General features: G+C 35.3%; 1 protein-coding gene across 1 annotated transcript in view; it reads right to left on the reverse strand.

Annotated features, from left to right (window-relative positions):
* The window catches only part of LOC121356700 (sodium channel protein type 2 subunit alpha-like), a 50,228-nt gene that overhangs the window by 23,049 nt on the left and 965 nt on the right, over positions 1-26,214 (reverse strand). The window contains exons 2-16 of the mRNA XM_041473395.1: positions 23,301-23,419; positions 22,339-22,428; positions 20,614-20,742; positions 19,827-19,918; positions 18,701-18,973; positions 18,335-18,398; positions 17,320-17,461; positions 16,983-17,189; positions 13,368-13,667; positions 9,514-9,861; positions 8,438-8,570; positions 7,531-7,769; positions 6,261-6,434; positions 4,684-5,040; positions 3,304-3,789 (exon numbers count right to left, since the gene is read on the reverse strand). Coding sequence (XP_041329329.1) covers positions 3,304-3,789; positions 4,684-5,040; positions 6,261-6,434; positions 7,531-7,769; positions 8,438-8,570; positions 9,514-9,861; positions 13,368-13,667; positions 16,983-17,189; positions 17,320-17,461; positions 18,335-18,398; positions 18,701-18,973; positions 19,827-19,918; positions 20,614-20,742; positions 22,339-22,428; positions 23,301-23,419 — 3,153 coding nt within the window. The remainder of the gene's footprint in view (positions 1-3,303; positions 3,790-4,683; positions 5,041-6,260; positions 6,435-7,530; positions 7,770-8,437; positions 8,571-9,513; positions 9,862-13,367; positions 13,668-16,982; positions 17,190-17,319; positions 17,462-18,334; positions 18,399-18,700; positions 18,974-19,826; positions 19,919-20,613; positions 20,743-22,338; positions 22,429-23,300; positions 23,420-26,214) is intronic.

Raw genomic sequence — 26,214 nt, forward strand, 5'->3', positions numbered from 1 at the left:
TTAGAATGGATTTCCATGAAAGCATGAAAAGGGGGGGGAAAAAAAAGAAAAAGAAAAGAGCTAGCCTTGCAAGTGAAGTTCGATAGCTAGAGTTATTTTCTACTATAGTGTATATGATAAAAAAATAGGAAATATTACAATTTGTTCCTCACTCGCCCACAATTACAATGTCTATAGTAATTACTTGCTCCTGGTATATTCTTCAGGAAAACACAGGCTATGCCCCACTTCTAGTATAACAGACTTCAAATAATCATTCTGCTCCTAACATCAGCAACAGTCAGTAAGAGACCAGAGGAAAAAATATTAATTTTACAGTTCCTGTGCAGATCTAGCTTTCCACAGCTCTGTGGTTAAATAAAATGTTATTATAGTGGATATGCCCTCAGGGTATTTTAAGTGCTAAGTACTGCCACAGTTAAGGCAGGGAAAGTTCTGCCCCATCTCTTACCCCTCCTTTTGCAGACCAGGCCTTCTAGCAGGAATGTTTTCCCAGTGGGACCCCTTGGAAGGCAAAACAAAGCAAGTGATGGTGTACTGTTCTAGAGAGGTAACTTAAACACTGCACCAATGTACTCTTTATCTTCCTTAAAAGACAATCAGAAGGCAGCAAAATATTCAGCAGTACTGTTGACTTGGTAGGAGAAGATTGGGAAACTTCACAAATTCCTGTCATACGCCAAAACTTCTGTTCATATATTCCAAATCCAGTGGATTTTTATACACACAATAAAATAATCCCACTATATTCTTTCCACAGAAATCATCCAGAAGGAATGGAATAAGGAATCCAGAGCAAAAAGTGAAATTAATACAGAATTCACAATTTTCAGGATACTGTCTGATTAGATACTGTTCACAATATGCACACTTGCACTGTATGAATACATGTCAGGCAGTTAAACAATGGAGAATTGTGTGTGAGCAGAACTTGATGGAAGTATTATTGCTTCAGTTTCCCAATGGTATTGACTACTACAGTCTACAAGAATACTGAAGCAGCATAGAAGTCCTAAACCTATCTTAACCCTATTGAAAATTTCTCCACAATTTCTTAATAAAAATACCATCCATCATTTACTGCTGGATTTCCCACAACCACCTGAAATTTTCACTGTCAAATTACTTATTAATTGGTTTCTCTTCCTGAAGACAGATATAGATACCAGTCCATTAAAAACAAGGGCAAAATCCTTTTTGATTTATTATTGTCCAGAAACTTCAGGATGGCCTTAGAATATAAAGGTATGATGCCTGAACCAGGCAAAGCTGGGGTTGAACAGAGCAATTGACTTGTGAAAGTCACCTTGAAATTGGCATTCAGAAGTTGTCAGCACATCAAGAAGGGCTTTTACTCCATTTTCTTGGAGTGTACATACATCACATATTCACCTGGAAAGCAGAGGAGTTTCTGCCTTTGCATTGCATTTAGTTTTTTCCTCAGCTGTTCTGATAGAATATACGGCAGTGCATTGTAAACCCAGCCATTCAATCTACCTTACAGAAGAAATAAACCAATAATACCCATGGCACAACCAGTGTCCTGACTTCTCTGAGGCAAAGTAGCAAAGACTAGCCAGGTGTGGATAGGAACTTCCCAAGTTCCTTCAGTGAAGAGGCTAACATGTCATGTAACCACAAATTCAGTATCTGCACAGCCCCCACAATGTCCTGATACATACTACAAACCTTTTAAAAAGTAACATATTCAGGAAATTTTTAGGCTTGTAACTTGATGGAGTTAATAGGAAGGCACTCATTATTGTATTTATCACATAATTGTATTTAGCCACAATGACAGAAGAAAATATATAGTGTAATGTCATTTTAAAAAACATCAGAATATATGAAAGGAGAGAAAACTTTGCTAAAGGTTCATTGGAAATGAAAACCAGATTTTATTACATCAGCTCATATGAAAAACACTTAACTCTGAAACCCAGAATCACTCTGAATGTTTTGGGGTTTTTTTAATACTAGTTGATCTCTTAATTTACACTGCTTTATACTTCCTGTATCTGTTACATTCTAAATTTACCATGGATAAGCACTACTGCTGTACTGTCTTCTACATCTGCATTGAAACTGTTTGTCTCATAACTGAACAACTCAGATGATAGAATATCTTGCTCTCCATCTTACAGTTGTTACACAGAGCAGCATTTTTTGCAGCTGCAAATAAACACACACTCTTGATGTTCTTTAGCAAAAGCCCCATACCATGATTAACAGGCTCATGGCTATGCATTAATGTAATGTGGTGAAGTTTGATATTGCAAGTATGCCAGATATACAGCTATGATAAAGTCATGAATGCAGCGTTTCTTTATTGGAGAGCTTTCTGCATGGTAAACAAACCCTTTTGGACGAGTTATTACATAACATCACAGCTTCTAATCTAATTGAAAGCAAATTTATCCATGGTTCCTGATCCCTTAAACCTCAAAGTTCCTAAATTTCTAATGGCACTGAATATAATTAGATTCTGCTAATGCATTTATTAGTTTGTCGTTGATCGCTACCCCAATACAAAGTTTTCCTTGAATACTATCAGCACCTGTTCATGATCACTTCTGGTATTTGAGCCACTTAGATTTTGAAACACATGGCATTGGTTTTTTAGACCACCTTCTGTAACTTTGCACAATATTAACATCATAAAGACTTCACGTAAGCTGTTTCTGCATGCCTCTATATTACAAGGTCATTCTGCTCTCCAGGATAACTTGAGCTGCTGCTTTACATGACATTCATCGGTACCTAGATTACTTCATTTCAGCCAGCCATAGTCTCGGAACCCAAAGTCTGTGCAAATATTACTCACAAAACTTTTAGATAATCTAGAATTATTACTGATTTGTGATGTTTCAGGGCTAATTTTTAGAACTACCCTAAATATTGAAAGTAATATTTTTTCTCCACTTATGTTTGCTTTGGTATGCATAGATCCTTAATTGTCCCTTCTACCCTTATTCTATATATTCTTTTCACATGTAGGAACTGCATAAAGAATGCTTTATCAAGTGTTTACTAGTCCTAAAACCTCATAAAACTGTGAAAGAAATATTAATATTTAAATAAAATATCTTCCAAATTTTAATAAACAAAACACTAAAAATGTAAACTCTAAGGATCCTCTACCATACCATTATATATTTTTTCTTGAATGGTAATACGTAAAATTCTAAAACATAAAACATATTTACATGAGATATTAGAGTTTTAAAAATATTCTAAATATGTAATTAAAACATGCAAACGTATGACTACAATTTAATACTTTTAAGATATGAAAAATCCTACCTGTTTGCTTTCTTCCATGTCAGATTCGCTGCTAAATTCTTCTGTATTTAAATTTTCAAAATCTGATTCTCCAAGTGCAATGGGCACTGTCACAGTGAGGCCTGGGTTGTTTATGAATGACATGTAATCATTTTCATCAATTACATATTTTTCCACACTGCTGCCTGTGCCTACACCACTGGTGGTTCCATTCCCGTCTTTGAGATAATTCAGATCTTTGCTTATTTCAACGGCGGTATGATTGGAAATGCAGCTGTCTTTCTTGTTGTTTAGCTCTTCAAGCGCTTTGATCTCCTCTAAAGATTTCTGCTTTCTAACGAAGGCTTTTCGGATGAACTCCCGTATCTTTTTTTTAACATAATCTATGCCTTTCTGAATTCTTGCCACAGCAATCTGGAGATTGTTCATTTCATTATCGTCGTCTGTAGCAGCAAGGTTGTCTGAACTAAATGAGCTCAGCAGCAAGGCCAGAAATAGGTTCAATACCTAAAGATGAGAGAATACAGCTATGTAGTAAATACAATCATATCAGAAGTGTTAAATTTGGCAGTGCTAGGTTAACAGTTGTACTTGATAATCTCAAAGGCCTTTTCCAATGTAAATGATTCTATGATTCTAAAAAAATCAGTAGAGCAGGTTGCGGATCATAAATAACTTTGGGGCTCTCACATTTTTTGCTGGTAAAATGTCAAGATTGCAAGGTCAGGTAAATGACTAAGATACAAACATTTTGAATTCTATTTTATAAAAATTTAAATCATGTTTAAAATATCATTAAAGGAAGAGAATTTAGACAGGAAATTTTGACTGCAAATTTTAACAGGAGAAGAAACTTAAAAATAAAGTAGAAGTGTAAATGGTGCATCCCTTTTATAACACTTACTTCTAGGAAGTTCTGATCAATTCAATATTTTCCAATTGAAATTTTGCATTTTATGTTGTCAGCTTGAATTTAAACTTTTTTTATAAAGGTTTCTTGTAGAATCTTGAGTTAGAAGCTTTTTAAAGCCTTTTTAAACTGGATGACAAATCACTCTGGGTTTCATTTTTGTTTTTTATACGCAGACAACCCCGAAAGTTCAGTACTAAAAATTAAACATCATCTCTAAATTAGCTGCAGCACTCCCATGATAGGATGTTGGAGTTGACATTTTGGTTTCCTTCTAAATGCTTGTACCCATAGTAAGAGTACTTCAGTGTACATACATAGAAATGTATGAAAAAGAGGAAAAGGGACTCTTCAAATGTTTTTACCCAAAATTAGCACATTCAGATTAATTTTTAAATTCTAAACAGAAGGATGACAAACATTTTCATTGCCTAGCTAAGTCCTGCACATCTGCATTAGAGTTAATGTTAAAAAAAATGTTAGTCACATACCACTAGGTTTCCAATCACCATGACTAGCATGAAAACAATAAGGCACATGGTTTGGCCTGCAACCTCCATGCAGTCCCACATGGTTTCTATCCATTCTCCACACAGCACTCGGAATACAATCAGGAAAGAGTGGAAAAAGTCGTGCATGTGCCAGCGAGGAAGTTCACAGTCACTGGAGATCTTGCAGACACATTCCTTGTAGCTCTTCCCAAAGAGCTGCATCCCAACCACAGCGAAAATGAACACGATGATGGCCAGCACCAGGGTCAGATTCCCCAGAGCCCCCACTGAGTTGCCAATAATCTTAATCAGCATATTTAGAGTTGGCCAAGATTTTGCCAATTTGAAAACTCGAAGCTGCAAAACAAAAACGCAGATGAACCTTTAGTGTTAGTTACAAAATAGAAGCTAGGTCCAAGATGTTTAACAGAGCATACCAATTTCTGTAGATTAATTTGTTCTTCAGTAGTACCGCATTATCATTTTAATATAGAGCAGGGAACATGGAGTATTTGGCAAAAATGCGTTATCATTTCATTTCAGTGGTGCACATAGTAAAAAAAAGTAATAATTTGTGTTTGTATTTTTAAACGTCCACTTACAGGTGATTCTTGAGCTATTCTTAAAGACATTTTAGAAGACTTTTCACCACTGTCACTATACCTTTGCTGACTTAGTTCCAAATTGCCTCAGCACCACATTAGGCCTTCCATGCTTAGATAGAGACCAATTTTTTAAGCAAAACCTTGATGCAGAGATTGCATGTCCATTCAAATCATAAACATTAACTTAAAAGTAATATTCATTACCCAAACTATTAGGTTATGTGAAGCTGGGTACCATTGCAATTAGTGCTAAGTAAGTCAGTTCTTCCTGGTCTGTGTATCAGGAGATAAAATTTTCAAGTAATGTGGTAACTATTGGCAATAAAGGCTTTTAAATCATTAATCTTGTACCTCTACTAAATATATTTATAAACTAGTTTGTGCACAATACTAGTTGCTATTAAAAAAATACATTTCTAGTAGAAGCTCAATAATATTTCAATTTAAATATTATCTTAAAGTCAGCTTGTTATGATTCTGTTACATGTAATGGAATGACTAAAGGTTTATTGTTGGTGCCCATTAAAATAAATGTGAAGAGAGGATCTGCTTAAGTTCCTTACAAGTACCACAAAGTAATGTTCACAATATAAAGACTAAAAATGTTATGATTATTTGTGCTGTGTATTTGTGATATGTATGTTTTCACAGATATTCAGCTTTTATTATTCTTAATTAAATCAGTGTAAAAATTCACAAAATTCTTAGAAAGGTAGCAATTAGTGTTATATTGGCAAAGGATATCAGTTGGATAGAAGATCAATAGGACAATTTAATACTAAAAGGTATCAAGCACCTTAAATTTGTACTTATCAAACATGGCTTGCAAATTAGGCACATATGAAAAAAAAATGTGAGTCACTGAAGGATGTAATACATATTTACAAAATATGGCAATTATTGCAGGCACCATCACTTTTATTTTTTAAGTGAGATAATTGCATGCAAATATTTAATTATCAAGGTATTTACCAATCTGAATGACCGAAGAACAGATAATCCTTCAACATTTGCAAGACCAAGCTCCATTAAACTAAGGCTAACGATAATACCATCAAAAATATTCCAGCCTTCTTGGAAATAATAATAAGGGTCCATGGCAATAATCTTTAGTACCATTTCTGCTGTAAATATCCCAGTGAATACCTAAGACAAAATGTAATGAATTGTTATGAGAAATTTATATACCTGAGGAATTTTTTAAAAAATCCAGTGAGTTCTCTTACCTGTTACTATAAAAAACAGCTGATTGCTATCTCCAAATGGCATTTAAGTATTTCGAAACACTGAAAACAAGTAACTAAATCAGCATTTATAGTGGGACAAAGATTAAATAAACATATAAAAACCTATTGACCAGTCAGCAGTTCAGCTCCCTGGTATGTGCTGGACTATCTACCCAGCAGATGATGTGATGTGACCTGGTGTTTTAAGTCCTGTTTGATGAGGACTTCCAGTAAGAAGACTTGACAGCAAATATTTTCCTAGCTTACAGTCTAAAGAGATGACAGTCTCTAATGTCAGTCTGCCTAAGCTCAGACTCTCTAAAGTCAGTCTTGTAGACAGGGGAAGCTGGAGTTTCTTGTCCCATGTTTTTTGTAAGAATATGGAGGTTTCACACATAGTTACCATGTTGTATGATGGATATTTCCTTTTAGGAAATGAACTTCAGGGTGATAATGTTATTTGAAATATCTCCAAGTGCCAAATGTGAAATTATCAATGCATCTTAGTGTTTTTAAGTCCAGAATTTAACTCAACACTTTCTTGCAATGCGTAGTGATCAGTGGTTTGTGCAGCAAAACAAAAAGGTTGGGAGCATATATTTTTTGTAAAAGTATTTTCACTGTAGTGTAATTGAAAAAAATTCCAAGAGAAATTCTGTACTGAAGAAAAGTATTTTCTGTGATGTTATATCAGTACCATGGTAAAAATGGCATGATCTACCTTAACGTTTAAAAGAAAAAACCCAAGGCAGATATCAAGAAATCTGGCATTCCAGTGAAGACTGCACTTCCACACATATTCAGTTATTCCATTATAGTAGGTAAAAACATCTATTCATAAAAGATAAAGGCTCCAGTAAAAAAATCATTTTACCTGTGAAAATCATGAATACCATTTCTAAACTGATTGTAAAAAGACATTCTGGAATAGATCTAAACAAATACAATACACTTATAATTTTCTTCTTTTAGAAAAGGGTATTTTTACATCAAGTAGTGCATGACAAACTACTTACCAGGTTCCCCACAGAAAGGACACTGCTAAACTGTTCTGTCATTGGGTAATGTTCCATGGCCATAAACAAGGTATTTAAAACAATGCAAATAGTTATAGCAAGGTCAACAAATGGATCCATCACAACTAAATTGACGACATGCTTTACTTTTAACCACGGACTCCAGCAATCCCAGATCAAGAAAGTATTTGCAAATCTGTACCAGCATGGTGGGCATTTCTGTCTGGATTCTTCAAGCTCTGAAAAAAAATAGAAAAAATGAATATTACAAATGTATCTTCTGGATGTTCTTGTTTAAAATATGGGAGAAGATTATATCAATCAAATAAACTGCTCTTACTAACATGAGATTTCCCTCACCCATGTTTATCTACCTTAAAATAAATCATTTAATTTATTTAAGATATATATAGGTATACTCTACCACCAGTGGACAGTGAAGTCCATTCACTAAAGAGTAAATCATCTGAGACAAATGTCTAAAGGGAGAAATGTGTTTGTCTTTCCCAGGACAGTAGGGAGAATCTAGACATTTTGTTTAGGTTACTTAACTTGCTTACAACAGATATCTTAATTTCAGATATTAAAAGTCAACATGAATCCTTTATGAAGCTTATACCAATCCCTATATTTTCTGTTTGAGGCTGTGGCAATCCCCTAGATACCATTATTTTATCTCTATTAGTCCATTCAGTAGCGTAATATTTTGGAAGGTGTAATGAAACATGGTTAAGCATTCAGATTGTGTAAATGACCTTAGAAATGCTCAAAAGCCTTTTATATCTGATGTTCAGAGACTCCACATGTCAGTTTTACATTTACAAAGAAAATTATGTAAATAATTTCTCTGTACATGTAGCTAGCAGAACTTCACTGAACTGCCTGTCAGATAAAATGCACTAAATACCTTCCATTGTATTTGTAAGTATGCTGGCTATGCTCATTGCTCTTTGTCTTGCAGCAGATTCTTCCAGCATTTCCATAGAAATTTGGTATGAACTCAGTCTTCTTTTCCTTATTTCTGTTTCTGTAGTGGTGCCCTGTAAATTAAATACTGAGGAATTACACCATCCTTTTCAACATCCAATTAACAGTATTTACTGCATAAATATTGTAGTGATAATCACATCAGCTTTGTGCAATGTACTATGTTTTTCACTGAATGTTTCTGTTCTTGTCAGGATTTCTTTTTTTTTCATTGAGGGACTCAGTGGGAATTTTGTACAGTGGTACAAATAATCAACTGCAGGACCGAATACCAACACAGTGTGGGGCCAAAGGTGGTTCACATTTAAATGACTGGCTGAACAAAATTTTTGCTTGGTACCTCCTTGGTAGTGATAATAGTAATAGTAATAACAGTAATGATAACAATAGTAATAATGATGATGATAATAATAATAATAATTTAATTTTTTTTAAATTACTGTAGATGAAAAAGGCTTGCTTATTTGGATGTTTGAAAGAACATCTTAGTTTGCAAAAGTCTGAAACTGAGAGTAAAATGTTAAGTAATTTCAAATGTACATAGGAACTGTACATATTTTTCTCATGAAAGTTATGAGAAAAAAGTTCTTGAGAGGAATTCAGAAAGGGGTATTTCTAATAACTATCATGAGAGTAATAGCCAACTTTTGTTTCATTTTATAGGAGTTTTCCTATACATATTTCCAAGCTATAGCCTTATTTATATATTGAATATCTACTTTGTTGAAGTGAAACTATATACAAACTATATACAAAGTCAAATTCAATTAATCTTTTTTCCTATGTGTAGATCTCTTGCTGAAAACAAGAAGAATATCACACGTTACGAAGGCTTAGACATAGGAGGTTAAGGATTTTTTTTCCTTTATGTTCTATTATTTAGAAACTATTGCAAATTATTTCTTTAAGAAATAATAAGGAAGGCAGAGACGAGGAATAAGAGAAAATTCTGTGGCAGACCCAAACTGTAATAAATACTGGCTTACTTACAATTACCTCTGGTATAAGCTGACCAGTAGGTGAAGTTAGAGTTGAAGGTCCTCCAACCAAGGAAACCACTCCATTGCAGTCCACACTGCTGTGCATCTTCCCATTCATTGGAAGGGCTGGTATAATTCTGGATGACACACTGGCCTGGCTAATGTTACTGTTGCGTCTTTCTCCATGTCGATTTGGAACAAAGAGAGAATCTCTTCTGCTCTCATTGTCTTCAAGAGTGCTGTGTTCATCATCAGCAAAGTCATTTTCAGATCCTATATCCTTCGCATGACCTCTGAAACTGAAAATGCTGGTTTTGCTGTTGCGTCTTGGTGAGAACAGAGAACCACGAATGCTTAACAAAGACTGTAAAAGATTTAAAACAAACCAAACAAAACAGCATTAGAACTAAAGTTGTACGTTTTTGGCTTTTCAAATAGTTACAGTGCTGGAGGAAAGATAGTCACTTTTTTCTTCCATAGTATAATTTGTCCACTAGGGGTATATGTTCACCAGGGGACCTGAAGCAGAGGGGAAAAATTCTTTTAAGGTAATGTAGCAGGACTGAGGAAAAGTTGTGCAGAAGACATAAGCAAGGTTGAACAGTCCTGAGTGAAGAAGACACATTGAACTGGCATGGAGTGTGCTGGAGACAGTTTTCACTATCAGGATTTTGAAGGTACTTGTCTTTTATTCCTTCAATTACAGTAGAGAGCTAAAAGTCTTTTACTTCTCTTCTTCATCGCCTGGATTCCTAGTGATAACAACTGATAATGCTCACCAATCACTCTATTCTGTTTTATTTGGTAGATGCAGAAGGGATCTTAAGTTTGCCATTGAAATCCTTCTGAACTGATGTAAGGAACTTGCCTCTTCCCAATAGGCTCAGTAGTGGGGAAACAGTATCTAGAAGACAGAGAGCGCAGCTTGGGGAAGCTTTGGAGGTACAGCAGCAGCACTCTTAGGCATAGCTCTCTGGGGGCCATAGCAGGTTGCACACACCTGCCAGAAAGTATCACTTTGCTATCAGGCAGCTCAAAGAAAGTATTCACCAGGGCCACCATTACCTAAAGATATTCTGTTACAAGTGAGAAAAATAAATCAGTGGTTGTTGGTAATTCATCTTTTAATTACAGTAAAAGCCTGTTAATGAAGTGTTCTTCTCTCTTGCTACATATTTTATTAACAGCATTCATGAATAAATAAAATGAGTACTAATTGTGGAGAAAAGTAAACTGGCATTCAGCCTTCTTCAGTTCTGCATTTTTGCAAATCTTCACATCTTGGTTCATCAAAAACCTGGTTTGAGACTATTGTCACTTTTTCACTATTTCTGCAGGGGGAAAGTCCTCATATGTAATAGCAATCCTGGGTTTGATCTCAGGATAATTAAAGTGAAAGTGAAAACTGTCCTGTATTATACAAACCTATGTTAATATTTCAAAAATCAAACACTGCATTTATACATATATCAGCCCATATATATCTCTGTATATGCACAGTCAGATGTATAAATTCACATATTATGTGTGTGCTGCACTGGTAGAACTGCCTGTTATAAGGTCTGGCAGGTGTTTACCATTACAAGATGTATTTTTTCCTGCTCTTACAGCTACACCAAATAATAGTTTGGGCTGAAATTTTCTATGCTGGCTGTCAGCCTCAGGCTGAGTTACTTGAAAAATACCAGTCAAATTATTTTGCTAACCCATTTATGTAAACTTGGCTGGAAAAAAAAGTGCTGTTTTGCTTATACTGAAAGATAATTTTATCAAGTAAAACCCTTAGCTTCTATAGAACATGACAATGAATTTTGACAAAGCAGTAAACTAATTACTACGCCCTTTTTACATTTCCTTATAAAAATACCTGGGCAACACACAGTCCTTCAAAAAAATGACATGTTCACCAGGGTTTCTACCTACCAGTGATAGCCTTGTTCTTTTAGAGAACGTTCCCATGGCTGCTATGTTTTATTTGCAGGCCAATCTTTCCAATATTTGTTGCCACATTTTGAGTACAGCTAATTGGATCAGCCCCCTCAGGGATTTGGGAGAAGTAATGTCTATTCTGCAAGTCCCTGCTACATTAATACAAAAGATATAAGCCAAAATGGCTGCAATTCTAACACATACAGAGGCATGTCTACATGCTATCAGAAAGTAAGGACTGAAAGGAAGGTTTGACTTTTCCAGCAAACTGCATCATTCATCTGCATATGGAATGTGGTATCAAAGGACAAAACCTCTTACAGGGCCCAACTGAGCAGATTATCTCCCCTTACCATTCTGCCTCGCTGTTTCATGCTCTGGACCCTGTCTCACCAGGGAGATTCTCCACGGCTAACAAAACAAATGAGCTCTTCCTTTACCATTTCTACTGTTTGCAATTCTTTCGCTCTTGGGGCACCTAAGTTTTAGCTGTATGCTGTCAACTTTTGCCCCAAAGCTTTGTTACAACTGCCAAAAAAAACCAAAAAACAAAAAACCCAACAACCTGTAAAGAGCATCTTTAATGAAGAAGTTATTCCTAACCTGGGTAGTATTCATAGGTAAAAGTCATCTATTGGCTCAGACCATACATTATCATTCTAAAGAGATGCTTTTTGAGTGATTTTTTCTAAAAATGTCATAACTGTGTGTAGCCTTGAAATAAGCAAAGGTAGCACAGAATCATTTTGGCTGGAAAAGACCTCCAAGATCATCAAGCCCAACCTTTTGACTGATCATCACCTTGTCAACTAAACCGTGGCACTGAATGCTATGTCCAGTCATTTCTTGAACACTTCAAAGGACACTGACTCCACCACCTCCCTGAGTAGTCCATTCCGATTTTTTACAATCCTTTCCATGAAGGAATTCCTCCTGATATCCAGCCTCAAATTCCCCTGGACATCTTGAGGCTATTTCCTCTTATCCTGTCACCAGTTGCCTGGGAGAAGAGGCTGACCTCCACCCCAGTCACAATCTTTCATGGAGTTGTAGAGTGATAAGGCACCCTGAGACTCTTCTTTTCCAGGTTAAACACCCTCAACTTCCTCAGCTTCTCCTCATGTAACTCACTCTCTAGACCTTCACCAGCCCTTCTCTGGATCTGCTCCAGCAGCTCCATGACTGTCTTATACTGAGGGACCCAGGACTGGACACAGGATTCAAGGTGTGGCGTCACCAGTGCCAAGTACAGAGGGCATATACTTGGGTGACAGAAGTGACCCTTTGATTTATGCAAGTAGAGCTTAGAACTTTGTATTAAATGATTTCCAGAGGTCCTTCATAAATTACTTGTTTTCCTGTGATGGAAATGATTCTTCATCATGATTTCTAATGAAAAAGAACAGTATGACTAAATTGCTATACATACAGGCCCAAAGATCCCTGTCTAGTTTGTCCTTATTGTGCAGTACTAGTGCTAGTTTTCTCATTATCTTCACATTAAAGAAGCTAATTAATGAAAATAATAGAAATTAATGGTAATGTGGAATTTCCTGTGCAGAGTATTTTGATGTTGCAGTCTGCTAAAAACCCTACATTTGTATAGTTTTGAAATGGATCCAGAACAGAAAATGTATGGTTCATTAATGCATATATATGAATACTAATCTTTCTTTCTGCAGTCTACTAGACACATCCTCAGAAATACATTTTCAGAAATGTGTTAATTAAGTTTATCAGTATTCTTGGTACGTTGTTTTTATCCCTTTGCTAACAGAATGGGTCAAACCATCTCAAACTTACACTGTGAATGGTCCTACCACTCATTTTTCCTTCCCTTACTTACCATTTACATAACTTCCAATATGTAAACTTGCTGTAATATCATTGAAAATAAAAGTGGAGAGGACACACATGATTTAGTAAAATAGAGCAATGTACCTGGTGAGGAGAAGTGAGCCTTTTTTCATATGTCAGTTGACTTCCTTCTGTGGAGAAGCGGAAACTTTTCCTTCTGATACTGTCTTCTGACTCAGACTTGGGGAACTTATCAACATCTCCTTTGTCCTCTGCTTCAGACATTTCTTTCTGCCTTCTTTTCTTTCTTCTGTTTCTTCTTTCTTTAGCACTCTTTGAGCTCAACTTTGATGCTTCTGAAGAGCTTTCCAGGAGTTCTCCTAATCCCCCTACACCACTGAAATCTCTTGATGCAACTGATGCCGCTGCTACTGCTGCTGTTGTCTGTCAGGTTATAAAGCAAGGTATTCTTAGTAGGCCAAAAAACAATAATTTTATAGTCTTTTATCAACTGGTTTTTATTATCACTGTGATAATAATGCTCTTCATACACGCTTCGGTGTGTAAATATACCCAAACAAATTGTACTGAAGATAAACTATTGAGTTGTACTGATCCTAACTGTTTTGCAGCATGAGTTATTTGAAGCACAAACTTCAGCAGAACAATAGCTGCACTATTTGTTAAAGAATTGCTGCACAAGACACTTATCTGAAATAAAAGGAGTCAGAGAAGTGTTGCCATAGTGCTTTTTCATGTATTTCGGACCTGTTATTCCATTTTCTCTTGAGAAAAGCCCCACATCATGGTCTAATTCAGCTGATCCCTTCTGAGCTCTTACAGAGAAAACTAATGCCTAACATTCATCCTGTGAGTTAATGTATCAAATCCAGCTAGCACCCGGAAAGCAGTTGAATCCAGCCTTTCCTCACTATCTTCACAGCAAGAACACTCTTACTTTCCTTCTACCTTTGCTGGTACAAGGCACAACCTCTAGACACATCTTCAAGTCCTTCCTCCTGTTCATGTTTTCCCTCCACATGTCCCACTGTATCTGCACTCTAGGTCTTTCTTACAGATATGCAAAGATACATTTATTTCCTGTTGGTGCTACAGCCTGAGAGAAGAAAATAATTTTAGATTTCTTCTCTGTGGAAAGGGGTGAGATGACTTACTAGAGCAGAGTCATCCCAAAACTCAGGACTAGTATCTTTAACTACAGTGGTCAGTCTACTTGCTTTGGTTCGCTAGAGAAAGGTTCTTTTAGTCATGGAGAAAAGAAGAATTGAGAGTATGTCCAGTGCTGTTCCTCAGAAGAACTTCGGGAGATTGCGATGAAATTCTGTAGTAGAAAGATCTTTAGGGAGATGATAGACTGCTCATAGCGTACAAAAATGGGTGGTGTGATAAATGGCAAGAGACGAGGCTTATATAACAAAGATGACTAGTAATTATCCAGCAAAACATACTCTATTCAATGCCAAATATTTCAGGAATGATGACATATCTCTTTACAGCAGGAAAGGATAGTTTGAAAGCTCATAGTATGAATTAATGTCTTTCTTTGCCACAATATACAACCCATGCTATACAAGTTGACTTGATACAGACTTTTTGTGCTAAATGGAGTATTGAAAGGGTTCTGAAGTGTTTATAAAATAAAAAAGCAATACTCAAAATTTTGTCACACTGGTTCCAGAATATCATCCTTCAAAGACTCTAAAAGAAACAAAGGCAGCAGATGCTGAGTCATCACCCATCTACTTCATAGTACTAGCAGTAAAGTTCAAATAAGTGGAGCAAAGACCACTGTGATGACTTAAGTTGTGTATGAATAAGTTCAGTGTCAAGGGGGTGAAGAGATGGGTCCCAAACTAATTTCTGCCTTAGCAACTAATTCAACACTTCAGTGATCCACTTACACTGCCTACTTTCTGCTCATGTTTTCACAAACAAAAAAGATCCTGACTGTAATAGTGCTTTACTTATAATGAATGTAGTGGTTGCTCATTTAAAAAAAATATGACTTTCAGGGTCTTTATTCAACCTTACTTATAGTCTCTGTTTCTTATTCTATTCTTTCTAAGTCTGGATGAGCTTCATTTTCCTCCACTCTCAGATACACAAACATCTAGATGAGCCCGCTGATATCTTTTAGTATAATGTGATTTAGTGTCTTTAAAGCATTAAAACACCACATTTAAGAAAAACCCAGCAATATACACTTTGCTATACACTTTGCTGACATTTAACCTTTCTAAATTTGATTTTTGCAGGATTCTACTCTTTTTTTAGTAATTTGGAAGGGATAAAGTTTAATGACTAAAATAAAGATATGCTAATGAGATTTCACAAGTCATACATAAGGGTTTCTTTTCAAGCAAAAGACAGAGAGTTTGTCTTTTTGTTAGCACTTTATGGAGTCATTCTAACTCAGTGAAAGTACCTGTAAAGTAGTACCAAAAATAGAGTTGCATAGGAGTTTCAAATTTGCTACCATTTTATAAACACTGTCCTGTTGAAAACGACTAAATGCCATTTGAAAAGCAGTGGAAAATCAGCCCAGAAATTAGACAGATGGCTGACTCACAGACCTGGACTCCTGCATATATTGTACTTTCAGATAAGAAAAGCTTTCACAAAAGCATCTATTAAAATGCCTTTTCTCATACAACTTTAAATAATTTTATTCTCTTTTCAAAGGAAAAAAAGATTACTTTAAAAGAATTCTGAAGGAATATCTTTGTTATGGATATTGCTCATCTAGTTTTGAATATTGCTTGTCTGTTCTAAGAATACATAAACTTCTGATTTACTACAGTATCATTTAGGGATATTTTAAATTATTTTGCTGGATGGAAACCTAGAAGAACACTGATTACAATTCTTCTCTCTATTTGATGAATATTTGGGGAGAATTATTAAGTACAACAAGCTTGGCAATTTTAACTCAGATGTAAACCAGAAGTAACATCACTAGATTTTTTCATGCTATTTATAAGATCTGTAACATAAAAGGACCATTATTTATGACTACTTAAATCAGATTTCTGGAGCCCTCTTATGAAAAACATTTTACTTTTACAATCTTTTGGCGAATGAAGTAAAATTCTTTTCTGTACCATTAGCTTGCTTTTTTGCTATTTGGATAGTTCCTGGTTTTCATTGGCTATGTCCACTTTTATAACTTGCATGGTAAATAAGACTTTTTATTTTCTGAAATTCATTGCACAATTTGTTTGTGTTCTTATTCATAAAACATTTTTTTCCTTGCCTTAAGAACAAGTTTGTTCAGAAAGTACAATTTCCAATATTACCTGAGCTTCTTCTTGTTGCTTCTTCAGTTGTTCCAGCATCTGCTGAAATTCTGCCTCCTTCTGCTCCGCTTCTTCCATTGTTGCTTGGTTCTGTTCTTCATAGGCCATGGCGACCACAGCCAGGATCAGGTTGATCAGATAGAAAGAGCCCAGAAAAATCACCAGAACAAAAAATATCATGTATGTCTTCCCAGCAGCACGCAGTGTCTAGGGAGTAGAAAGCATATTTATATATTATCCCACAACTTATCTTTTTCAGCTCATGCAAAGATAAACCTATTCATGTACTTTTGGACATCACCAACAGTGTACTATTTATGTCATAATAATTTCTTACCAGCTGATAGAGGTTTTCCCAGAAGGTTTGTGTTCTTATTCATAAAACATTTTTTTCCTTGCCTTAAGAACAAGTTTGTTCAGAAAGTACAATTTCCAATATTACCTGAGCTTCTTCTTGTTGCTTCTTCAGTTGTTCCAGCATCTGCTGAAATTCTGCCTCCTTCTGCTCCGCTTCTTCCATTGTTGCTTGGTTCTGTTCTTCATAGGCCATGGCGACCACAGCCAGGATCAGGTTGATCAGATAGAAAGAGCCCAGAAAAATCACCAGAACAAAAAATATCATGTATGTCTTCCCAGCAGCACGCAGCGTCTAGGGAGTAGAAAGCATATTTATATATTATCCCACAACTTATCTTTTTCAGCTCATGCAAAGATAAACCTATTCATGTACTTTTGGACATCACCAACAGTGTACTATTTATGTCATAATAATTTCTTACCAGCTGATAGAGGTTTTCCCAGAAGTCCTGAGTCATTAGCCGAAACAGGGACAAAAAAGCCCAGCTGAAGGTGTCAAAACTTGTGTAGCCATAGTTGGGATTTCTGCCAGCTTTCACACATATATATCCTTCTGGGCATTGCCTATGTGAAAATCAAACATGAGGACTTAGTCAAAACTTTGATTCCTTCTAGAAAATATGTTTTATCTTTTGGAAGAATATGCATTATTTTTCAACAGAAAATCCATTAATTATAATTAAATTAATTCAGAAAAAAATTCCCAAGAATTTAACTAATAACATAGTAAATGAAAGATATCCTTTACATCCACTCACTGGCTGAAATTACCTAAATATTAAAATTCTCCTCAATTACATTTTGCAAATAGGATCTTTATTCCAAATGAATTATTTCCTGGCAGAAATAATTGCTAAAATGTTGTTAAGGTTACAGACAGATTAAAAAATATTATTAGCTAAATCCAATCGTAGTATTAGGGATTTCCCTTATAATGCTGATAAATATGTTTTTAGTAAACCTCTTCACTGCTGCCAGTCAGGCATCCAAGTTGAGCTAACAATTCTAGGCTTATAATTTGGCACATGTAAATGGCAGAATTTGCCAGAAGTGAAAGAGTTTGACTTGAAAAAACAGATTCAGTCTTGAACTGTGAAGTTACTGCTGTGCTTTCTTAATATTTTCCATGTTCTCTTTCTCGCTTTTAATTTTTGTTTCCTCCTACTTTCTTCAATCAGTAAATCATTAAAGGAGACTTAAAAGAATTTCAGATCCTATTAATGAAACCAAATTCATTTTCCAATCAAGCAGGGAAAAGGCTGTTAATTGCTGTTTCGTTTAGCCAGATTGTAAGACATTTTGACTTCAGTAAGAAACTCTCACTTAGCTGCAAAACTCCGTAAGTTCTGTAACCCTGCTAAATATGGAGTTGCACCTAGATCTCATGTTACTTCTTTTTCTACAGAGCATAAAATAGAATGTTTGAAAGGGTCTTACCCTGCATCAGAGCTATTACCACAAAGTAGGGCATCTCTTTGTCCTTCCAAAATGTAAAAATGAGCTGTGTAGAAAGCATTAGAAATATATATGAATAGATCAAATAAACCTGAAAGCAATACAAAGTAAAATAAAAATAAATTGTGTTAAATCATAGTGGCTAGCTACTGATCCCTTTGTAGCTTGTTTAGGAACCTTTCTGGTTGTTGTATTTTTATTGTATGTATTTTATCTCTGTAAATCAGGGACTGTAAGCGGTTCTACATAAGTCAGAAATATAAACCCCTCAATGTTCTTTACTTAGTCATAAATAATTACATATTTTTGCCACAAACATATTAAAATAGTTATATCAGACATTCTTACTTTCATCTTCAATGTAATCCTTCCAGTTAAACGTGCTCACTGTCATGTTAACAAAAGTACCGTTTTCATTCATTGTGCTGTTAAAGTAGGAAATAATGTTTATCTCAAAAGTAGAATTATCTGGAGGCCACTGCAGGCATTTATTCCTCAGGTTGCCCATGAACAGCTGCAGCCCTATCAGTGCAAATACACTCAGACAAAACACAGTCAGGATCATCACATCCGAGAGCTTCTTCACAGACTGAATCAGGGCTCCTACAATAGTCTTCAGGCCTGCAAAGAGAAAAGATCGATAAAATTATCAAAGAGTATCTTTGCCCTTCCCATACAATTAAGAGGCCATGCAGACACTTAAAAAGAAATTATTTTTTATTTCTCAAAAGGTAGAGCTTCATGAGCAGCCTCAGAGCTTGTGAAGATGAATGAAAGAAAAAGATTCCTTTTTATGATTATGCAATATACATATATTCCAATAAATTGAATATATAACATTCTCAAGCAGGAAATTTTATCAATCATGCTTTCCTAGTACAGATTTGATTGCATATACTAATTTTTCTCTGCATTAAATTTTCTCCCAATAATTCAGTTCCCAGTTAATTCTAAACATGACTTCACAACAATGCAAAGCAGCATGAGACAGAATTGCTAGTAATTTTTGAATGAAAAAATAGTTTGCATTTGATAAATTTTCCTGTGCATAATTTATTTCCTTTTTGGTATCTTCTTTTGTTGTTACTTGTTTGTTTTTAAGACAAATGTCAATTTTAAGTGGTAAAAAAAAGGAAAAATTTCAAAACCAAGAATGCCATAGCACTAAGCTGTTGTAATGTAGAGGCAATTTGTCACAATAAAATGCAGAAAAACAAAGCAAAATAACCCATAGGCCTCATATTTTGTGTTTCATGCAAGACTGTTAAACTCAAAGGCTGATTTTGCAAAATAAAAGAAGCTAATGCAGAAAAGGCAAAGAATCATAAACTAGGTTAATGATCTATGCCTTTTTAATTTCTTTTCTTTTTTTTTTTTTTTTTTGGCAACATGAGCAACAAACAGCAAGATTATGCTCAAAGGAAGTGAATTTAATGGAACGAAAGTCAGCCTCGGTGTTTAACCTCGCTCTCACCTGGAATGACTGATATTGTTTTCAAAGCTCGGAGAACTCTGAATGTTCTCAACGCTGAGACATTGCCCAGGTCCACAAACTCTGTCACATATCTGTAATAGGGGAGTTCACACACAAACACAATGACAGCACACAAATAACAGTTGGAGATACGAGGGGCCTAACACCTGACACCAACTACTTCTTACCTGGAATTACAGAAATAGTTTTCAAAGCTCTCAATACTCTGAAAGTTCGAAGAGCTGAAACATTGCCTAGGTTTACAAATTCTGTTACATACCTGTAGGATTAAATCACAGTTATTCAGAATTTAGGCAGAGCTTATACTAATTATGTGGGTCTTCAAAACCTCTGTGGCAATACTAGCAATCTTATTTCAAAATTTACCTGTCTCTTCAGTACATTTCACTTTAATAATTGTTTTCATCAATTCTGCTTAAATGTCACTGGAGTGAAACTTACTGATTTGTATTTGAACATCTAGTTAAACTAATTAGCTTGTAATGGGACGGTAACATGAAGTCAAAGGGATGGCTTCCTTTCTGGTGAACAGAAAAATGTAGGCCATGAAATTAGTGTCCCTCAGCAGTAATTACACTAGTGGCTGACACTCCATTTCGGCTTCTGCCATATTTTACTTTGATTTATGAATACTGAAAAGTGTTATACAGTGTCTAAGCTTCAAAGGTTGCAAAAATTAAATATGTTTAAGTAAATACATTTATTACAATAATATTTACCACTAATTTCATGCCCTAAAAGCTTAAAAAGTTGTTGAACCACTTACGCCATTAAAATGACACTGAAGTCAAGCCAGTTCCATGGATCTCGCAGAAACGTAAAACCTTCTAAGCAGAAGCCCCTTGCAAGAATTTTGATAAGTGATTCAAAGGTATAAATTCCAGTGAAAGTGTACCTGAAAATCATCAGAGCAGGAATAATGGATTTTTGCATACTTACAGACAGTGTCATTCTTTAACAAAGATGACTTTAAAAAGAAGAAAAAGTATTTAGAAGTGAAAGGAGCAAATTATTAACTTCACTTGCCCTATATATTGTAGTTGCTGTTCAGTCTTTGTTGAAATTTGAACCTGATACATATGCTACTCATTTCCTAAAAGGTTGGTTTAATCTCAGTTCTTGTACTTACAAATAATTTCTGATTCTAGTACGTATGGAAACATTTCAGACTTTGATATTTACATGTACATTCTTTAGCACTCACAGGGTTGCCTCTTTGCTTGCATTCATAAACCAGGTAGATGTCTAAGTGTTACAAAAATGAAAGAATTTTTTTTATGTCTAAATTAGAGAGTTTTGTAAAAATCAGTTCTGGATAAAAACTATACTAATGCCTGTATTACATGTTTATTTCATAAATAATCATCAAATATAAGCAAGCATGCCCAGACTGTTATTCTCAAAGATAGGGAGCATGATTACCAGCTTACCTGGTGTGGGAACAGCTATTCATTTAACAACATAGAATAGTCAGCTATAACCAGCATAATGCAAGCACTTCCTGAGACCCACATGGATCTCTGGACCTCCAGAATAAAGGAACTCTACCTACAGACCCTACTGCTCTCCTTTCAGACTGCAACTCTCACAAGCCATCATCACTGTTGACTGGGAATGGGTTAATGGCAGTGATTTCTAAACAGGGTTCAGTGTAAGGTTCATTAGTGCAGAGAAATAAATAAATAAATAAATAACAGTAATGGCTCTTTGAGAAAAGGAGGGATTGAAAGAAGCAACAAGTGATTAGAAGCAGGTTTTTCATGAGTAGTATTATTTCAAATAAAAACATAAAGGGCTTTGAGGAACATGACCAAGTGGAAGGTGTCCCTGCAAGCCAGGGGCTTGGAACTGTATGATCTCTAAGATCCCTTCCAACCCAAACCATTCTATGATTCTACAGTACTCCAAAGGAAAACATATCTGTGTTTTGTTAAGGAATAAGCATGTCTTTATAACCATGAACAAGAAAGATAAATATTCCTTATTTAGGTCAGCTCTTTGTTACTCTTTCATAGGTACAGCCCTTTCCTCGGCAATTTGAGTTTCTTGTGGTTTGTGGGTTGTGTGTCCTTGCTGTGGCAGGCACTTAAGAGGTCAAACCAGTAAGGCATGATAAAAGTCCCACTGTGATGACATCATGGATACTCAAGCAAGGTATGGCAACAATTTTACATGCACAATTTTACATGCACATCTGTAGCTCCCTGTCTGATTTACAGCTCAGAATATCCAAGGACAAGAGCTTCTGTTTTTACCACACAGCAGAAGTTCAGATATACCTCAGGCATAATTTTAACAAACATGGTGTTACTCTTAAACCATTTAAATTGTTCAGGAGGAAACGGGAAAGATATTGATGATCTCATGGACTCTGATTCTTCCTGACTCTGGACAAGCCCATTCTGGCATTTGCATTTTAATAAATGCTTCTTGTTTGGAGTCACACAAAAACAAAGACATTAAAATAAAGAACAAAAAATGTTTAACTTACTCTACATTCTTTGTCCAGTCTGGAGGGTTACTCATGGTCATAAATACGCAGTTGGTCAAAATAGTGCACATGATAAGCATGCTGAATAATGTAGGTTATAGTTAAGGCACATAAGTCAAAAAAATAGAACAGCTTTATAACACTGAAATAACTTTAAAATATTAAGTGTTTACAAATGTGTACAAATAACATGACATACTAATTAAAGCCTAAAAACAAAGCTTTGCACATAATTTTATGTATTTTAAATGGCATGTCATCTGGCATATTATGGTGCGCTTCCATTAAAAAAAATGCAATACTTTTGTAATTTTAGCAGGTTTTAAAGGAAGTTTAAACATGTCTTTAACTCTGTAAATCATGAAATGACTACCCAAATGTACTCAGTTAATACAGGTGGATCATTCTAAAAGATCTTTAGTCAGAGGTTGGTTGTTTAGGCCTGAATTTTTCTTTGAAATGATGAAGTATATTTGAAAATACTCTGCCTTTATCCCAAATCTTTTATAGGACACCTATCCCAATGCTGAAAACACAATGCTGAAAAAGCAGCTCTTTACCCATGCTCTTTTGTCCTTGCTAAGTGAGTCTAGTTCATGAATAGTACTACTGGTCTTGCTAAAAGTGTGACCTTAGATATGTTCAAGTGCAATGGTTTGTTACTAATGTGGCCTTAGCTGCAGGGCTTAGTAAGGGATTAGGTCTCCTTTTAGATATAAAGCCTGATATTTAAACTCTGACAGATTTAGGTGGTTCAGTAGAGAATTCTCTCGGCAGGGATGAAGATCATACTGCAATCCACATGTGATATTGCTCTTTTTTTAAAATGTGAGCAACATATATATTTTTAGCATAGTTCACTCCCATGGACACAATTTGCACATCCACATGAAAAGTATTATTTCAGTCATTAAGTATTTTTAAATAGCAACACTTAAATCAACATTAAGAAAAAAGGATATGAATGTACCAAAATCTTGATAGCAATTTTTCTGATGGGATTAAAAGGAGTTAGAATATACAAGGCAGATGTGGCACTGAATCGGAAAATTGCTTTTCCCTTATTCAATACTATGAAAGTCTGCAAAAAAAGAAATGCAAAATTAAAATACAGTGTTGGCTACATATATATCTTCACCTCCTACTAAAAGTTTCCATTCTCCACTTGAGAGGTACAAGTTCCATTCTACTGTCTACCCGTGGTACAAAAATAACTGATTTCTATTAATACAAAAGAGTAAGTCTTCAACAGCCAATTCTCAAATTTGCAAGATTTTCCAGCATGTGGACTGAATTATGATGTAATTGAAATTGGTGGGAATTACAAAAAACAGTAGCAGTTTATCAATAAAAGCAATATGCAGGATTTTGCCACTAAAATATTTAAATTTTATTTCTTATGAAGTCTTTGATTAAAATGATTCAAATTTATCAAATGTATTCCACCTTGTAAGCAAACACAAACAAAACCAAAATAGCAAAAGGACAATTCTAAATGCCAGTTTGTATTTGGAACAAATACTTGACAGAATTATATACACACATATGTACAGTGACAAGGAGAAATTGTCATTACAAAATCAACCACTATTTTAAAATAATTTTACTTTCATTTTCTGTTTTAAATACTACCAATATCAATTATATGAATCTTATATATATATGTGAAAAAATTAAAATTATTAATATATTGCCAGCTAACATAGTTCTGAGCAATGTGAGACAAACAGATGCCAGGATTTGGCATCCTATCACAACAAATTTTTTTAATTGCTGGTTTTATTGTTAACAATGTGCTCTTACTTTCCCTATATGTGAGCAGAAAATTTAGCTAGTGATTATCTTTTAAAACTTGGTGCAATAAACCTATGGTTTGTATTCAGTTTATTCTGTTTCTGTGGGCAGTCGTTGCCTAAGTGTATTTGTCTGTGAATGAGGTTTACTTGCATCTTTGGTGCTGCTTGAAATTTCTTCAGGACATAACTATTTTTCATTCCTTTTGCTCTTTGTCGATGGTAATGGCTCTGCTTTGTGTTAACATAATACAGTCTTTGTTACACTCTCAGCAGAGTTATAAAGTATCACTGTTCTCCATGTTGATTTCCATTCTCTGTAAAAACTTGGCTGTGATCAGAAAAATTCTGCCCTCTCTGTGGCCTTTACTGCCCACTTGGACAGTAATCTCAGGGAAGGAAAGCAAACCACTCCACGGCAGGGAAGAAAATAAGTAAAGGAGTGTTGCTGGTGCCTGCTCACAGAAAAACATCAAGCTAACATTGAGGGTGGCAGAGAAGGGACACACACTCCTTGGCATTTCTCCCTGCCCTACAGTCCTTCACCCAGCTGGAAATGCTAGAAAGATGTTGCCTGTCCCAAGGTCACTGCTGCAGCTGAGCCTGAAGACAGGCCAAATTCACATATGATTTCCTCTGCACTGACAAGTCAATGATTAAGGGTAGTTTCTACTATACACCAGAGGAGGGATGACTAATTCTAGTCCATGGTTTAAGATGTCCATTTGTTTTCTGTTGAGCATAATTATACTGCCAGGTAATATAAACACAGATGTCATCTGTGACTAAAGATCCTACAGTTCACTAATCATTCTCAGATACTAAGAAATCCATCATTAGTGTGAGCTTTTACACCTTTGTTCGAAAAAATCTGACTACTTTTTCTGATCAATGGAGGTTAGAAACTATACTTCAGAACTTCTCAAGCTTTGTGAAACTTCACTTGTTCAGACAACATTATCCCTGAACTTACTTATGCAACTTTATTCTGAAAGTTTTGCAGCTAGTCAAGAAAGAGGTTTAGTACTGACATTATATTGTAAGAATTTCCATGGAACTGTTGTCATAACCCAAACCATACAAATTTAAATAACCCTTGACAATGCTACTTCTTTGAACTTTAATTTCTTTACATTTCCTTAATAATGTATATACTTGTATTATCTACAGCATTGTTTATTTAACTTGGCCAACTGTTAGGTTATGCAGTTACATACAGATTCTGCTTTCTTTTCTGTTCCTATCAGAGAAGCCATAACTTCTAAACCTGTTTTACAAACCAAAGGCAACCACAAATTCAGCCACAAAAGTGAGAGTATTATTTGCATGATTTTTATCTAGCAAACAAAGTTTCTTTGCAGTTTAAAGTATTTTATGCCTTGACTTTTTATAGTGGCTCAAGATCAAATTTCGTATCTTGATGACAGCCTGGAATGCTTCAAGCCATCAATAGAGCAACTGGGTCCCATTCTTTCTGGTTCAGAGAGATAGGAAAAGATAGTCCCAAGTACTCCTCCATAAAACACCTTCTTCATTTTTTAATTTAGGGGTGTTATCCATCTTCATTCATTCTCCTGACCCACAACACTTTGCAGTCTTTCAGAAACTGAGAGAACATCTTGATGCTGCTAAAAGAGCATTCAGAAGTAAAGAAGAGCATAGAGGACAACTGGCTCTTACTGCCACCTGTACTTTCACTAATCAGTGTAGGACCTAAGGTACTTTTACTTGTTCCCGTGTTGGACTATTTCAGACCCTGGAGGATTTTAAAACAGTCTACAACTAATCCCAGCTATAGAAATATACTTGGTTTTTTCCTTGTCTTTCTCGTAACTCAAATAACACCCTTGCATTTCCAACTGTATGCATCATTGCTGCAAGACCAAAAAAAATACACTCTACTGCAGATACTGACTTGTAAAAAGTCAAACTTTTTACTTGAATGGATCTGCTTGAACTACCTTTTCTACCTCCTAGTCCCTGATTTGGGGATCATATGAAAAGGAAGACTATGTATGGCTGTGCAAATTGGAAGGGAAAATGCACCTCTTTTAGGAGTTTGCATGTGTTGCATTCACATATG

Source organism: Pyrgilauda ruficollis, unplaced genomic scaffold (assembly GCF_017590135.1).
Source record: "Pyrgilauda ruficollis isolate IOZ18807 unplaced genomic scaffold, ASM1759013v1 scaffold3, whole genome shotgun sequence".
NCBI classification, from domain to species: Eukaryota; Metazoa; Chordata; class Aves; order Passeriformes; family Passeridae; genus Pyrgilauda; species Pyrgilauda ruficollis.